At 40.0% G+C, this 17,377-nt stretch overlaps 2 protein-coding genes across 2 annotated transcripts; one reads left to right on the forward strand and one right to left on the reverse strand.

Annotated features, from left to right (window-relative positions):
- The first annotated feature begins 3 nt into the window (after positions 1 to 3).
- On the forward strand, positions 4 to 5,279 carry cyp19a1b (cytochrome P450, family 19, subfamily A, polypeptide 1b). The gene is made up of 10 exons (XM_020078649.2): positions 4 to 614; positions 1,497 to 1,643; positions 2,047 to 2,197; positions 2,290 to 2,444; positions 2,945 to 3,121; positions 3,236 to 3,350; positions 3,426 to 3,540; positions 3,631 to 3,793; positions 3,878 to 4,119; positions 4,602 to 5,279. The coding sequence occupies exons 2-10, from the start codon at positions 1,508 to 1,510 to the stop codon at positions 4,845 to 4,847; spliced, it is 1,500 nt and encodes a 499-aa protein (XP_019934208.2). The 5' UTR covers positions 4 to 614; positions 1,497 to 1,507; the 3' UTR covers positions 4,848 to 5,279.
- Positions 5,280 to 5,298: 19 nt separating this feature from the next.
- Positions 5,299 to 17,155, reverse strand: ap4e1 (adaptor related protein complex 4 subunit epsilon 1). Its single transcript, XM_020078637.2, has 22 exons — positions 17,082 to 17,155; positions 16,828 to 16,990; positions 15,130 to 15,201; positions 14,885 to 15,008; positions 14,683 to 14,756; positions 14,482 to 14,603; positions 14,220 to 14,379; positions 13,960 to 14,126; positions 13,755 to 13,828; positions 13,540 to 13,662; positions 13,328 to 13,437; positions 13,100 to 13,239; positions 12,614 to 12,726; positions 12,382 to 12,500; positions 11,213 to 11,515; positions 10,383 to 10,494; positions 10,151 to 10,289; positions 9,808 to 10,063; positions 8,813 to 9,361; positions 8,539 to 8,729; positions 7,842 to 8,002; positions 5,299 to 7,451 (listed from the first exon to the last, which is right to left on the reverse strand). The coding sequence occupies exons 1-22, from the start codon at positions 17,114 to 17,116 to the stop codon at positions 7,291 to 7,293; spliced, it is 3,468 nt and encodes a 1,155-aa protein (XP_019934196.2). The 5' UTR covers positions 17,117 to 17,155; the 3' UTR covers positions 5,299 to 7,290.
- Positions 17,156 to 17,377: the final 222 nt, after the last annotated feature.

Below are 17,377 nucleotides of genomic sequence, written 5' to 3' on the forward strand. Positions count from 1 at the left end.
CTCATTAAATGCACAGATTCTTTACAAACATGGCTTTCCTCAGGTTTGTAACCTCATACATTGAAGTGATACAAGTTGTGGGCAACATTTCTACATGCAATTCTCAAGACTAAGCTTTTAAAAAGATAAAGATTTCTCAGTCCCTTGTCTCCTTGTGTGAGCCGCTGGGTAAATCTCTGCTCTCTTTGTCACAGGTCAGTCTGACCCAGCTAATTAATTTCCCCTTGAAAAGCCTCCACAGCAGATGAATTGGGGCAGAGGGGTTTCTTTTATTCCAACAGCTAAATGCGAAGTAAGCCCATCTAAAAAAAATAATGCAACATGTGAAAGGGCTTTTGTGTGTCTCCTGAATAAAAAAAAACAAAACACCTTTTTTGTACTTTGAGACGTGATCTGGCCTGTTCGGTTATATGGCGTGTAACGCTACTTGTAACCCCCGAACAGGCAGCGTCTCTAAGCAACCGGTAAAGTGGAGGCTGAACCAAGGATTTATAAACACTTGAATCCCACTGTGATTTATTTGGTAGGAGAAAGTTGATCATGTTTAAAAGCAGTGTGAGGCAGTGATGTCTTTTCAAACTGCTCCCTAATCTGTCAGGAGAAGGACAAGAGAAGTAAGTATCACTAATGATTTCCTATTAGTAAATAAATTATTATTACAGTTAGTAAATGTGAATATTTGTGTCCTGTTAATGTAGAGTTCCATAACTAAACACTCTATTATTTTATTATATTTATATTTTCTATTACAGCTTTCAAACTTTATCCAGCTTTCAAACTTTATCCAGGAATTTAGTTTTGGGATGTGACTCTGTGATGTTCAGAGAGCTTAAGTGGGAAATTAATACTTTTTTTTCATAGTAGAATTTTTGCTTAGGCATCTGATAATAATAATAATGATAATAAAAGTTGGCTACAGCAATATTCTCGACCACCAAGAAATCATCCATCATTACTTTACCCACTCATGTGAACCCCAGACGCTGTTTTCTAATGTTGAATCTATAATGGTCCTTTAATCAAAACATGCTTTACCACAATGGTGTAAAAGTGTGAAAGGGGGAAATGATCACATCAAATATAAAGACTGATTTTTATAAACTTACTATTACTTTAAAAATGTCTTAAAAGTTATATACTCTATGTAAACTCTTATAAAGGATGTTAGATCATTGTGTAACATCATTTTAATGATTTTATATTTAGAATCTAAAAACCTGATACAAACCACTGTGTCCTTCGTGTGCTTCATGTGGGCGTATTGTGGTTTTAGTGTGTAACCAGGGCTTTGTTGATGTGGTAACTGTGGGACAGAAGTAAAACAAGGGATGAAAAAGAAGGACGTCCACAGATTCAGCTGCTTGTTTTGTGAGCTCTGCTTGTTGAAGGAGACAGAAGCCAGAAGCTGTATGAGCATCGGTCAAACTCTATCTGCAGGCAGACTGACGACACTCTGAGCCCGTTCGGTGTGTGTGTGTGTGTGTGTGTGTGTGGAGTTGTGACAGGGATGCTGCCGCTGGACACCTTCACCATCGGCCCCATGGTGGTGGACACGGTACACGGGGTCACCGTTTTTCTGCTTCTTCTTCTTCTCCTGCTGCTGCTCTTTTCTGCCTGGAGCAGAAACCCATCACACATACCAGGTGAGACTGCTTTCATTGATTTCTCATTATTGTGTCATGCACATTATGTGGTCAGCCTAAAACAGACGCACAAGACACCATTGTGAAAAAGAGCAAGTACAGGAAAAGAGAGAAAGAAACAAGAGTTGAAGTATCAATAAAAAGAATTCAAAAATACATTTAGAATCAAAGGGAGCCAACTTATACATATTAAAATTAAACAACCATTACATTTTAAACAGACATTTCATGTTATATTGATTTTGGATACATATTTAGTAATTCAGCTTCCGTCTGTAGCCCATGGAGAATGGTGTAATATCCTCAAAAAGAAAAACCTTCTCATTGGCCCTGTTTTCAGAAATGCTTAATGCTTAACAGGAAACTATTGTGTTTTAATCAACTGCTTTCCTTTTTCTCCTAGGTCCTTCTTTCCTGGCAGGACTCGGCCCTATTCTCTCCTACTCCAGGTTCATCTGGACCGGGATTGGAACGGCGAGCAACTACTACAACAACAAATATGGCAGCATTGTGCGGGTGTGGATCAAAGGCGAGGAGACCCTCATTCTAAGCAGGCGAGTCCTTTTCATATGAAACACCTTTGCAGCCACAGTTTATCCAGTGAATCTGGGAATGAGGTCACGTCACAGTCTGGCTTCACTCGCAGGTCGTCAGCAGTGTATCACATTATGAGGAGTCCCCACTACACTGCCAGGTTTGGGAGCAAGAAAGGGCTTCAGTGCATCGGGATGAAAGGGAGGGGCATCATTTTCAACAGTGATGTCTCACTCTGGAAAAAAGTGAGGACCTACTTCTCTAAAGGTGAGTGATTAGTATAGACTGAGTGTTTGCCTGTCTTGATTCTTATTATATTATATTTTTTATATTATATTCTTATTTTTACTTTTTTATAGGGTTTAATTTAAATTGTATCTTTCTATTTAGTTTAATGAATCTAATATTACAGGTTTTCGTATCATTCTGAATTTGTATGAGATTTTATTTTATTTTTTTGATATCATCCATCATAATTCAACCACGCTTTGTTTTAATTTTTTTAATATTCTATTTTATTCAGAACAACATACTTGATTTAGTTAACTTCAATTATCCTTTTTAATAATTACATTTTTTTAAGCTGTCAAGTTCCAGAATGTATGTCCTACTAGGTGGGAGTTTCATGGAATTATTATTATTATCATTATTATGTCATCTCTCATTCTATACATTCTATATTTAACATTGAATAAAAATAAATCCAGCTCCTGCAGACTCAAAGTGGATCAGTTATAATTGTAGTTATTTGTTATCTTTGTTAACAGCCCTGACAGGCCCCACCCTCCAGGGGACAGTGGCGATCTGTGTGAGCTCCACTGCCAAACACCTGGACGGCCTGCGGGAGATGACTGACTCCTCCGGCCATGTGGACGCTCTCAATCTGCTCAGAGCCATAGTGGTGGACATCTCCAACAGGATTTTCCTCAGGGTGCCATTAAATGGTCAGCTGAACGCTCAACGTCTGTAAATGTTTCACTCAAATTGTGAACAGTATTTCCTGCCTGTAAATATTTTCCACTTCCTGCTCCTGACTGTTTTCTTATTCATAATAACAGAGAAGGAGTTGCTGATTAAAATCCAAAACTACTTTGAGACCTGGCAGACGGTTCTAATAAAGCCTGATATATTCTTCCAGATTGGATGGCTCTACAATAAGCACAAGAGAGCGGCGTAAGATTCTCACACTCACCAGTGAAAACACAACATTTGTTTTTGTCTTCAACTTAAACTGTTTTGTGTCAACAGTAAAGAGCTGCAGGATGTGATGGAAAGCCTCCTTGAAATGAAAAGACAGATTATTAATGAAACTGAGAAGTTGGATGAGGATCTTGACTTTGCAACGGAGCTCATCTTGGCACAGGTAGCTCTCTCCCTCTCTACACTAACTGTGTCTTGGAGTTACAGTTTGTGTTTGCTGTGTTCGGATCACCTTCTTTTCTCTGTGCTGCAGAACCACGGTGAGCTCTCAGCAGATAACGTCAGGCAGTGTGTGTTAGAGATGGTGATCGCAGGACCCGACACACTTTCCATCAGCCTCTTCTTCATGCTGATGCTGCTGAAACAAAACCCAGAGGTGGAGCTGAGGATAGTGGAGGAGATGAACACTGTCTCCAGTAAGAGCATTTAAAAATGTCATCATGCGACGGATAAATATTGAATTAATCCAAAATCCATCACTGCTGCTTTTTCACTTCCAGATGAAAAAGGTGCTGAAAACCTTCACAGTCAAAGCTTGAATGTGCTGGAGAATTTCATCAACGAGTCTCTGAGGTTTCATCCTGTGGTTGATTTCACCATGAGAAAAGCTCTAGAGGACGACGTCATTGAAGGCACTAAAATCAGGAAGGGAACCAACATCATTCTCAACGTGGGTCTCATGCATAAGACTGAATTCTTCCCAAAACCCAAAGAGTTCAGTCTGTTGAACTTTGACAAAACTGTAAGTATCACATCTCTCTCTCTCTTATCAACATTATCAGCTGTTGCTGCTATCATTAATAACTTCTTTACATCTATAATCATAATCACTCTTATTGTTTTCATTATAATAATTAGTCTGTCAGAGCTGAAACATGATGATACACAACTGTTCCATCTCCTCCCCATTTTCGTCTGCTCACCCCAATTGCTCCAGGCAGATGGCCGTCCACACTGTCTGGTTCTGCTAGAGGTTTCTTCCAGTTAATGAGGGAGTTTTTTCTCTCCATAGTCGCCAAAGTGTTTTCTCATTGTGGGAACTGCTGGGTTTCTCTATAAGTTTTAAGGTTTGAACTTTACTATGTAAAGTGCCTTGAGATAGATAGTGTATATTTTGATTTAGCACTATACAAATAAAATTGAATTCAATAAAATTGAACAATATGTGGCTCTGACAGAACAAACTAATACAAAATGTATGTCTCTACCTCCTCTGTTTGGCAGGTGCCCAGTCGTTTCTTTCAGCCCTTCGGCTGCGGGCCTCGCTCCTGTGTGGGAAAACACATCTCCATGGTGATGATGAAGGCCATCCTTGTCACCCTGTTGTCTCGATACACAGTGTGTCCTCGTCAAGGCTGCACCCTCAGCAGCATCAGGCAGACCAACAACCTGTCACAGCAGCCGGTGGAGGACGAGCACAACCTGGTCATGCACTTCATCCCTCGGACCAAGCCCCACAGTCAGATCTGAACACAGTGAGGCTGCACACTTTGGATGACGACTATAGTGAAGGAGTTAGGCCTGCTGAGCTGTCAATGCATTCCTAAACACCAGTCCTATGTATTTCTATATGTTCTTAGATTACTATATTTGTGAGTCACACAATCTACTTTGATCTAACTGAGCTGAATCTGTATGGAAAAGTAGGTTGTGCTAAAGGGACACATAATCAACAGAGGTACAAAGTTAAAAATATAATTTTTTAACATGTGAAAATGTTGTTTTTATATTTTGTGTAAGCTTTAAGTTACGATAATCAAATAAATACTAAAGTTAAATACCTGTTCTCTCGTAGCAAATATTAATGTATGAGAGAAAAGGCTGTAAGAAAATATTTGCACTTTTAATAATATCCTTCTTTTCCTCAAGTTCAGCATATTAAAGTCTGTACTGGATAAACAATCATGGACTCAAAGTCGAGTAAATTTACATGAGTTTAATTTATTCAGAAGTTAGTAGAATATAGTGACAGGCACTAAGAAAAAAGGATTTCTTCTTTCTGTACCACAGGCACAAATCAAACACACCATCATGGCATTAGAACATAAGGCGTTGGGTTGAAGTTGAGATTTAGACGTCTCGTTTTGTCTCAGATCAGGACACAGGCAAAAAAAAAGAAAAAGGTCAACTTTCCCTTCAGATTAAATTAAATAAAAGACGTTTTCAAACTGGAAGCCAAATCCGGCACGGCGCAATCAAAACAGTATATGAAGCACAAGATTTGATTTTGGGTGAAATTAATATAAAATATCTTCTGTAAGAATATAAATCCAATAAATATGTTTTCAATACTGCTTTGATAGAAAAATATAATAATAAAAAAACACTAAAATCCACCTCTCGCCGAAACTGACAAACCAGAAATATGAGTGCGTAGATGATCCTTTAAGAAGGCAGCATCTACAAAACATCACCACAGTGATTAATGGAGAACATGAGCCTCACTGCTACTTTTAAGACAAAATATGCATCAAAGATGTACGAATCAAATGTAACTAATGGACAAACAACAATGTAAACATCTATTTGCTGTGAGGAACCTTCAGGTACTGGAGCAGGTTTTCCTTGACAACAAACTATAAAATTATTAGTTTGCTGGCAGAATATTTTAAATAATCGTAAAAAAAATTGCCCAAGTACTTACAAGAGATTCGGAACAATGAATTTAACCCCTCAGAGGATATACATATTTTCACTGTGTTTCTCTCAATCCACATTTCCATTTTAAATCAGTATTGCTTGAATTTGTGTTGACAAGAAAGAACAATTTGTTAAGTTAATGACAGCAGTGAAATGTTTTCAGTTACAGTACTAATGTCTGTCTTCTTTAAATCCAAATGAGCCTCACTGTCATGGTGTCTCTCTCTCTCGAGCATAAGGACCCAAGGCACAGATATTAGTTCATGATTTTTCCCTTGCGATACAATAGAAGTTTCATACTAAGCATTCATTTCATTCACAGTCAATGTTTTGACCATTAAAGGTTTCAAGTCATTTTGGAGCCCTGTCATCATCCTCTATGACCCGGCTCAGACCTGGTATTAACATCCATCCTGAGGGATCTGATTCGTCTGCTCATATCCTTGAATTAAAACGTGTCCGGTCTGAGTTTACAGATGTGTCCAATGACAAGGTGTGTGTGAATGTGTGAGTGTGTCGGCATGAGTGAGCAGGAGAGAGGAATGAGGAAGTGCTGAAAAATTCTTGTGTGGCTGTTGTGAAGAGAGATTTGACCAATTTAGGAAAAGTATCAATCATTATGTGGTGATCAGTGTTGATATTGAGCCGGTGGTCACGAACAAATCAACGTAGGGTGAATGAGAAGCGTGAAAATACATCTGCCGTAAAATAAAACTGCAGTGTGTCAGAGACGTCAGCTGAGTAGGCAGTCGTTTAATGTGGCCCAGGACACATTTACGTTCACACAGAGAAAAGAATGTGGCCACATGTGTCCCAGACCATCTCCTAATGAGGTCTCTAAGAGATCGGATCTCAGGACGCATTCAGGACACATTGGGTGAGTTCAGACCTGGACTTAGAGCGGACCCCTGGTGATCAGACCTCAGATCAGATGTTAATACCAGATCTGAACAGGATTTTAAGACTTAAGTATTATTCTGAAACACATAGGTTTACACAAACTCCTTTAGCCCTGAAGTTATTCCAAGTCATGATGTTTCAATAGTTGTGATTCTCTTCTACCAATAAAATTCAACAATCCAAGGACAGTCAAAACCAAATCTTTCAAAGTAACTCATAGTGGAGGAGATAAATAAATGGTTAACACTGTGATGTAAAGATGTTAACATCAGTTTCATTCTCAGTTCTGCACTGTGTACGTCTGTGCACCTCTCACTTCAGTGGTTGAGGTTCTGGTTGCTCAGTGGTGTCAGTGGATTGGTGCAGTTGAGGCTCAGTCCACCTGCAGAGCTCTCTGACAGTGGTAGATCAGGCAGTCGGGCAGGTCAGGCACCGGAGAGCGCAACCACACCGCCAGCGCACCGGCGTGCACGCGGCAATGCATCAGACACGGCTGATCCTGGAGGAGCTGACAAGCTAAAATACCCTCCATTCCTGTGGGCAAAGTGAAGAATGTTACTCACTGACTATATAAAATACTCAAGATACATACAGTGCAGGTTGCAAGAGACGGAGACAAAGAAAGAGACCCACTGGTACATACACACTTAAACCTGTATGTAAATAAATATACATTTAGAAAATGCTCTAATTATAAGTTGCATTAGTTTACCCGTTAACCAGCAATAATCCATAAATAACAACACATCTTGTTGCGTCCTGATGTTTTTGTGTGACCTTATATATGCTGTCTATATTTTTAGATTGTTGTTTCAGTATTAAACTATTTATCAATGTGTTTATTACAAATTCCACAATATAAAACTTATAAAAATGAGATCATTGAAAGATCCGAGTCTGAGCAGGAGATAAATGTATTTTCACCTATGACTTCCACGACACCAAGCTGAAGTTTCCTCTTCAGTACATTCAGAGTGGCTGTGAGAGGCTCTTCACCATCACCGATCAGTGTCAGATTCTGTTTTGTGTCGTGAGAGAAGTCGAGCCACATTGTGCCATACTCTTCTGTGGACACCGTCAAGGGTCTGCAGGAAAGAAGAAAGTAAAGTCAGCAACGAATGGTCTCTGCACGGCCGCGCTTTGAACTGGAATGCCACTCAGTAGAGCATATACCTCCACCAGGCCCAACATTCCCTTTAAAGTCAATCAAACTTCATAGCTAAGCCAACAGAACAGTTTAGATCATGGAATCGTAATCTCTATTGCAGAAGAATTATAGGTTGATAAAATGAGGAACCAAATTGAAGCCTAACCCCCAATGAAACCACATTAAAACCAGCTAGACCAAATGTCACACACTGATAAAAATCAGTCCTCTAAATATGCCAAATTATTTTTTTTATCAAGATCCATGCATTATTCCCTGGGAAATCTGTGATGTATAATAATCTCAAAATGTGAAAGAATGTGACCAAAATTCCTGGATCCGCCCCCTGATCCACCGAAATCTGTCTTTCTTGGCCTTTGTCCGATCCTTCAAAGTTTTGTGGAAATCAGTTCTGTAGTTTTTGCATAATCCTGCTCGTAAACAAACCGACGGGAGAAAACATAAATGTGTCACCTGATGAAGGAGGTCAGAGGGAGTCTGTATGAGAACTGCAGTGTCTGAGGCGTCCCATCGCACAACTGGTAAGAAACTATCCCGACTACTTCAACATGAACTGAAGGCCTCTTCACAGTCAGGGAATACTGGTACACTGCTACACCGTGGCTACTCACATCCACCACTGGACTGTCAGACAAACGGGATACCTGAAAATAAAATGGCCTTTAATATAAAAGACTATTAAAGACAGCTTCAGTCCTCATTTGTCATTTTTAGCTCAGTATATTACCTCTAGTTGTTCTGAGTGAAGATCCAGTAGTATCTGTTGAATGGCAGAGGAGTTGGAAATGAAAATGACGAGCACTAAGGAATCCTCCTTCTGCACATGACAGGCTGAGAGGTCCAGACTTTGGTTCGTGCACAGAGGAGTGATTTCTGAGTGGCCCAGTCCACATAGCTCTGCAGGCAGATGAGAACTGAGACACAAGTCTTTAGGTCTGTCTGGGTCTTCGTGTGGAGTGGGATCAGCAGCTGCTAAACCATCATCCTCACTGAGGAGGGGGTTACTTTCGTTTACATCACTGCCGGTTAAGTTAGCCTCTACATCACAGGTGCCATTAGCAGGCGTAATGATGCCCGGGGAGAGTTCTGATGTGATTTTAGACAAGGAAACGGTCGGCTCTGAGGTGATGTCCAGCGGGTCATTACACAGCAGGTTATCCACGGTGCTGGGAGTAGAGACGAGGGAACTGGGTGTTTGCTCAATGGTGCTTGGGGATGAGCCCTGAATTTTTTTTTTTCCTCTGAATCGACTGGGTGTCGGCTCAGGTTTTCCCATCTGTTAGAGGGAAAACAAGGTCAATTTTCAAAAGTCAAAACATTGCAATATCATCAAATTAGCGGAGATGTAGAGAACAAGTAGATCTGATGTAAAGCCAAAGTGATAAATCTAAAATGTTCTTATTTTTGAATTTTTGAGAGAAACTTTTGTTCTGATACAGCCAATTTCAATAAATATTTTGCACTTCTGTAACTGTAGGATTAATCTGTGAATCAAGAAAGTCGTTTCCATCACATGAACTCACCTTTTTAACATCTTACCTCCTTTAGACCTTCATCAGTTTGAGTATGAATCTTCCCTGATGAAGGTCTGAGATCCATCGGGTTAATAATGTGAGTTCTTGTAATGGAGTGTGTGTGTGTGGAATACTCTGCTTTTACTTTTGAACTTATCTCCATATTGTGCAGCTCTGCTTCAAACAGACAAAGAATTTAAGCGCTCACCAGACACATGGGGCTTTGGGAGCTGAGGCCAAAAAACAGTGAGGAAGCCAGCTGCTGTTTATCTTGTTTGGGCTCAGGGGTTGGTGTCAGGGTCGGAGTCTGGCTGTGTGAGCTGTCAGCCTCCGCCTGCTGGCTGGGTGAGCGGAGGGGACTCGGTACCTCCACCTGGGCAACTTCCTCCACAGATTCCCTCTGTGCCAGGTACCCCTCCCTCCCCCACACACGCTTCACTCCATCCAGCTTCAGAGTTGTAGAGCTGAAGCAAAAATGGAGAAAAAATCAGTGTGGGTTCAAAACAATAAAGAGCGCATAATTCAGAGGTATGCACAGTGTGTCCTCATACCCTCCTTTGTGGGAGAGCTCAGTACTGTCACCCGAGAGACCAGAGCTTATGGACAACAGCGTGGGAGACTGTCTGTCAGCGATGCTGCAGGAGGACATGCTGATGGGCAGGGACAGGCCGTATGGCTCCAGGCTCAACACTGAGGCACACAATAGAGTCAGAACAATTCAAAACAAGGCAGCTCACATTGTGCCAAACATGCAACAGTCTGATCGCTTTCAACTGTTTTTACCTTTTGCCTGAGCTAATTCCTCCTGCCGTTGATGAGGAGGCTTGTATGGAGCAGCGCCAGCAGCCAACGCCTCCGAGACGAACCCATCCAGAAACGACAGAGAGGAATCCACCTTGGAAACAAAATATCAACACAACAGCAAGTTTAAACTTCTCCTTTAATCAGGAGGAACAGGTTCTTTGGTACATTTCTGCAGGATTTTAATCAAAGACGTCATATTTGAGGGTTTGCAAGTACCCTACATCTTTATCACTGAACACTTTCATGACAGAAAAAAAATCACATTACATTACATTTGTATGCATTAAAAGTGTTATGGTTACTTTCTTTTCAGCTGACCGATACTGAATACTGTTGTGTGGTAAACCCCTCCCTTCACATTTCAGACATGCTAAGACAGCTGCACTGAGACGGCTGAATTTATGATCCCTTTTATCGTGGTTAAATACCTTCATTAATCTAATTGTGTGTGTCATGGAGGGCAAGTGGAAGCAGGCTTATTTTCCAAACCATCACATACTGAGAATTTACCAGGGAGGAGGTTGAGGTTCCTCCTCCCTGGTAAATTCTAAGTGTGTGATGGTTGGGAAAATAAGCCTTTTTTATAAGCCTAAATAAATAAGCCTAAGCCATTGATCTTAATCTGCTGCGGTTACGAGAGTAAAATCATTTTCGGGTGTTTGTGACATCTTTAATCAAGCGTTGACAACATTACTGGACATTTAAAATCAAATTAAATGTCTTCATATTATATCTAGAACCATTACAATCATAAAATCCAAACACTTAAACATAATTATTGTAATTCTGCAGCCCTTTATAAATGCTACCTCCAGAGGCTCCAGGCCATCGTCTCGAGGTAGCACCCTGGCTCGTAGTTCAGAGTCTTGGCTGAGGTGCTGCAGCTCCTGAGCCCTCTGTCTCAGCACTGTGTCCATTGAGCTGATGTATGTTTCAGAAACCTGCTGAGCGACAGCAACACTTGCTCCGCCCTCGCTGAGTTTGGTCATTGCCATGAGGACCCAGGTCTTGGTTTCGCTGCTGGTTTGCTTCATATCTAACAGTTTTCCCAGAAGTCGCAGGACTGTGGCTGGTTCAAGTTCCTCCCTCAAGTGAGAGTATTCACCGAGGACCTGAGCAAGACAGAGGGGGCAAAGCCTAAGAATGTGTTTTACAGGTAAAGAAAGAGCTTGTGCCTTACAAGTAAAAGTGTTTCTGTAGGTTTCAACAATTTAAATGTCAGACTTTTTGAGACAATAATGAATGAAATTCAACACATACGTCAAGTACAACAGATTATCAAGAATATGAAGAGTCTAAGAATTTCTAATTCATCCCCATTATTGAAGATAAGGTAAAGTAGCCCCGTAGAGAATAATCCTCCAAACGCCATGTTGTCTCACAAACTACAGACAGAAACAGTAGGTGTTCATATTCTTTCTCACAGCCAAAGAACATATACCGAAGAATATTCCAACCAGGGTGTTTGTAGAGAAAATATACACATTACAAACTACATGCCACGTAAAAACGTTTATTAAAAAAGTGTTTCTAAGTGCAACAGAACCTTCACTATAAGATCACTGAGATCTTCTCAACAGGCACTTATCACCTTCTAAGAGTCATATTGATCTCTAAACCATTAAAATGATGGAACTTTGGTATTAAGCTGTAGTTTCTAAATGAGCTTGTTTTTAATTTCCTGTAGTTATGATAATCTTGCCCAATGTCAGCTGGGATTATATACAGGCCCCCCATGACCTAAAGAGGATAAGTGATATAGATAATGTATGGGTAGCTATGCTAACTGGCATTAATTTAAATACTGTATTCCTATCTATTCATTTATTTAAATATTCTTCCTTTTTTCGTCTGCAGGTTAGGTAATTAGTGGAGTGTGCTAAATCAAATGCTGTATTTCTTTTCCTTTTTCCCTTATTGCGCTCATTTTTATTACATAACACTTATACAAAGTGCTCAACATGCAAACGGCACTCACCCAGCTGATGACTTGGAGGAAGCGCTGTGGCAGCTTGCCAGGCTCTCCTCGCAGCAGAGAGACATATGAATCCACAGCAAACCGCCTCAGCTTCCTGTCCTCCTCCACACTGTCAAATCCTGGGCCATTAAAGAGACATTAAGCGTCAAAATCGAATCAATATCAGGATCCATTTACTGAACAGCGATGTCACACCACGGGGACACCACAGATTAAATGGTGGTTATCTCACCCTCTGACAGCAGTTTGAGGAAACAGTTAGGGATGTCAGGCTGCATCATGTCTCCACCCACTGAGAACACTGTGTTCATGGTCTCGATGAACCATTCATTGTCCGGTGCATATGTATAATGTTTATAGGAAATATCAACAATAGGAAAAAACAAGGTATTACAAATTTAAAGAAATGACCACTGCACGACCATGATAAAGTTACACTAGAATAATAATTAATGATCAGAAACACTGGCAGGATGTGGATTTACAGACATTCATAATAATATATGAAATATAGTTGACAATGATTTAAGTATAATTTCCTTATTGGATCACTGAATATTATAGCAGGTACTGTGGTTTGTTAATGGCTGTTATTTCAATATTTAGATCAAAGTATTTCTACTATCATGTTTATTTTATATAAGGAGTTTACCGTTTTCCAGGTGCAGTGGATCACCAGAAAGAAAAAAAGTGTATAGTATCTCACTGAGAAGGATATTTTTCTGCAAGTTCTGCCACCTTCCCCACCAGGTCAATAGTAGTGTAGTCATCTGTACTGACGCGCAGAAACTCCAGCATCTTGTCCACAATGACCATGACGTTCTGGGCGTTAGTGATCCGAAAGAGCAACTCCAGTGTCTACAAGATAACCCATAACGCACAAAATCCTTTAGCTCCATAAAGTCTGTAACACCAAAATCCAAACTACACCAACTGTTCGTCTCACCTCACGCTTGATGATGAGGTCAGGGTGATCGAGACACTCTATGATGGTCATCTGATGCTGCAGGGCCAGTTTAGGATCCTGTTGGACCACGTAGGTGAGAGCCTTCAAGCCTAAAATAACAGCAGATAAATAAGAGCTTAAATATAAAATCTTGATTCTCAGTGGAGAAAAACTTATTGCATTATATATACTTTGTTTTCTTCTAAACTTACCAAGATATTTGAGATTTATCTTCTGTGATAGAACAAAGTTGCCGATGCACTTTGCAGCTTTTTCCAAAAGGTCAGATTTGGGATGAATTGTGTATACACATTTTACACACTCAAATAATATTGCTGGAAAAAAGAGAGATTAAGGTAAGTGGCTACTGGGACTATCTATATGATTTCAAACACATTAATTAGACGTTGCTCTAAATGTGACTCACCATAGGTAATGTTGTGGTTCATCTCTGCTCTTTGTAAAGACTCATCGAGGACTTCATACATGATCTCACTGGTGCTGTGAATACAGAGCAGACAGAATTTATTATCAGAGCAAAACCACACAAAAGCATCTGAATACATGGTGGGACAAATTAGAAAATGGTGGACCGCCACAGTCTACATAATAAATGGAAAACACTAAATTACCTTGGGTCATTTTTTCCAAGTAAAGACAATATTCGGAGAAGCTGGATTTGAAGCCATGGAGCAGGAACACTGTGATAGTTAAAATCTACAGGAAGCTTTCCGCCCACCACCTGTTTTAATATGGTGACAAAACTTGTTGTCAAGTCCTTGTAACCTTCTGGATTCTCCTGAAACAACAAAAAAATTTAAAAAGTACATGAGAAGATTGCATGATGTCTGTATATTTGTTAACGTAGTAGAAGTCCATAAAATCAAACTACCTGGATCATCTGTACGTAAATGTGCAGTGACGCTGTCATCACACCAGGATCCTTGTCGCACAGAGCTTTGCGAAACTTGTTGTGGATGTGTTGAACTTGATTCGGTGCAATCAGGTAGAATTTGTACAGTGCCAGCACCGCTTTCCGTCGAATGATTTCTCTACAAATGTGTTAAAAACCATATAATTCAAGAAAAGTTTTCATTAACCACACAAATAGACAAGTAACTAAATGAACTGGAGAGGCAATAAGCATTTCTTACTTTGGGTGATTAAGTTTCTCCTCCACCAGAGGAAGGATTGCAGGTATCATATCTTTGGGAAACATCTGACTGACGACAGTTAGAGCCATGCACACTTCAATAAGGTTTGTGCTCTGGAGGTCCTGCAAACACAAAATACATCAGCATTTCTTATTCCAGCTCGGATCCAAGATGACGAATGCTGTAAAAACTCACACCCACCTTTAATACAGTGTTCACAAGAAGAAGCAGCAGCTCATGATTTTCATTCAGGAACAAGGACACAGCGAGGTAACCTGCAAAATAACACACAAATACTTTTGACTGTGGCAGTGGAGGAAGATTCAGTGGAGTTCTTGTCATAAATGGATAAATACAGTCTAAGCAATGACTTAGCTTTTCAGCTTAATACAAACAAACATACCAACTCTTTTCTCCAGAGCAGTCCCTTGTTGAGCCAGTTTGATGGCATGAATGTAGCTGAAAGAAGCTTCATAACCCAGACTTTCACAGTAGATCGCTCTCACCATTAGCTCCTTCATCTGCCTCTGAATCACAATATGACCCAAGAAAGAAGTAAACAAATAAATAGTTCCAGGCATCATTTGAATGATTTGAATGATCTAGTTTCTTGTGCAAAAACCAACAAGGAAATCAGAAGAACCGTACCATGGTGGTGTTTGGGGAGGACACCTGTTCTTTGATAGATGCTAGTTCACGCTGGATGAGTTTCTCCTCCTCCTGAGCGAGAGAAACACACAGTAAAAGCAGTAAGAACTGATGTGCAAAGAAAACTGAGCATATTAGGTTATAGAAACATTCTTCAGCTTGTTAACATATCAGGATGTTAATGGAAAGGCCCCTGGCGACTTTTCAGAATATTTTAAGAAGGTGGGAAAGATTAAAAAAAAGTCCAACAAAGTTATAACACGTCCTCATGGATTTAAAAAACAAAGGGCAACAGGAAATAAGGTCAGGAAAGTATTGGTCTAGCCTTGACAAGTTCTGCTACGTTATGTTATATAACAAATATATCAGGACTGTCAAGTTTCTACAAATCCACAATCTGACTCTCAATATTACTGTTATGACTATAATATTTTCAATTGATTTGTTTTTAGCACTGATGGCCATGTCACTGTCATACTGTAGAGTCTTGATTTGTAAAGATTAACAGATCATTGGCTCTTCCGAAAGAGAACAGATTACGTATGTGGTATCAAGTGTGATATAACCACTGTTTCCACTGTACCACACTAAGGCAATATTGTCAAATCATTAATTCGCATTAATTTCTTTACCAGTCATCTGGGAACCAACAATGGATGAATTATCACACTGTGGATCAAGATGACACAGTAGATACAATTCTGCCATCTAGTGACTCATTTTTTAACTTCTTTTTACTGCTTTCTCTCTCACGTCAAAAAGCAGGTGCTGTCATATTTACAATGAGTCACGAATAATTAATACTTGCAGTTGTACCTCAAGTCAAGCGGTCCGCCGTATGTGATACAACGATCAGGCCAGCCGCACTTACAAAATTGATGCACATCTTATGGTAAAGGTACTTGGGGTGGGGGGGTCAACATGAACAAGATTAAGGTGAAATTTCTTTGTCACCTCTTAAATAATTTTTAAAAATATGTTTTAATTAGAGCAAGTTTTCAGTGCCATAATGAAAATGGAGCTGACTTTCCCTTTTTCCCCCCCACAATTTCTACATTAAAATCACTTGAAACATGACACACAGAGGGGGGTGGGAGGCACCATGAACGGGAGTGAGGTGAAATTTCTGTCACCTCTCTAAATAATTTCATTATTTCCATTTTTTCGCATCAAGAACCTTAGTTGTTGGGATTTCACAAATGACAGACCATGGCAGCAGTGTGTGTGTGTGTGTGTGTGTGTGTGTGTGTGTGTGTGTGTGTGTGTGTGAAATATGTAATAAAATAATATGTGCATGTGTTAAGACGTTTTGTGCACACAAGTACAGGTTAGACACATGTTATAAAAGCTGTAGAAATACTGTATGTATGAAAACGTTTGTGAGATATAATTGATACATGTGTAAAAACGTATAGTCAGTGTGCTAATGTGTTGTGTGTGTGTTTAATTCAAGTTGACATGTTATGAGAGTCTGTTGATAGTTTGACTCGTCATGACGTAAATGTCTGAGCTTTATAAAGTAGAACATCCTCTTGGTATTAACAGAATCAACGATGAGCTCAGATATCTTCTGGAGATTTACAGAACATAAACAAACCTCTTGGAGTTAGCATGGTCATGTTAGCCAAAGCGTGTGATGAGAAAGTGTCAGAGACTCGTGTTGCTTCCCTGAGCTGCCTCCGTAAATAACACACTCACATGTTTGGACGTGAGCTCGGTGATTCCTCTGATGAGGTTTCCCAGTTTGGAGGAGGAGGAGAGTTTAGCAGATCCAGGCTGAGAGTCCAGAGACAGGAGGCTGGGCAGAGCTGTCAGGGTCTTCTCCACAACGTCGCTCATCTTGGCAGCAGGTTTGTTTCTCCTACAACACAACCATCAAATCACCTCGTTATCCCGGGGACTCTCTCCCACATAGAGACACTCAATGTCGGCTGTTACACCTTTAAACAGACCACGAGAGAGGAGCGCTACGCTGCCTGTCCGCCATTGTTTTGATTCAGCGGCGCAGCCGAGGCTTGTTCACGACGTCACTTCCGCTTGAATTTGAAAAACTTTATTAAAAAGACTAAGATCCAACAGTATCTGCAGGTAAATTGTGATAATAAATGGCAAAAGTATAAACTCAGGTAAAACATCATATATAATTATATATAATATACAATTCTAAGAATGAGTCCCTGGTTTAACTGTACACTAAACTACAATAAAGTAAACAATGACAATACAATAATAAAATAAAATATTTAAT

The sequence above is a fragment of the Paralichthys olivaceus genome, chromosome 7 (assembly GCF_024713975.1).
Source record: "Paralichthys olivaceus isolate ysfri-2021 chromosome 7, ASM2471397v2, whole genome shotgun sequence".
Taxonomy (NCBI): domain Eukaryota; kingdom Metazoa; phylum Chordata; class Actinopteri; order Pleuronectiformes; family Paralichthyidae; genus Paralichthys; species Paralichthys olivaceus.

Bases quoted from the DNA above. Each gene is read 5' to 3' on its own strand.
- cyp19a1b (XM_020078649.2), top strand. From the start codon at position 1,508: ATGCTGCCGCTGGACACCTTCACCATCGGCCCCATGGTGGTGGACACG. The intron at 3,351-3,425 runs GTAAGATTCTCA...TTGTGTCAACAG, and splicing joins AATAAGCACAAGAGAGCGGC to TAAAGAGCTGCAGGATGTGA. The intron at 3,541-3,630 runs GTAGCTCTCTCC...TCTGTGCTGCAG, and splicing joins CGGAGCTCATCTTGGCACAG to AACCACGGTGAGCTCTCAGC.
- ap4e1 (XM_020078637.2), bottom strand. From the start codon at position 17,116: ATGGCGGACAGGCAGCGTAGCGCTCCTCTCTCGTG. The intron at 12,501-12,613 runs GTGAGATAACCA...TTAATGGCCCAG, and splicing joins CCTCAAACTGCTGTCAGAGG to GATTTGACAGTGTGGAGGAG. The intron at 10,290-10,382 runs GTAAAAACAGTT...TGTGTGCCTCAG, and splicing joins GGAATTAGCTCAGGCAAAAG to TGTTGAGCCTGGAGCCATAC.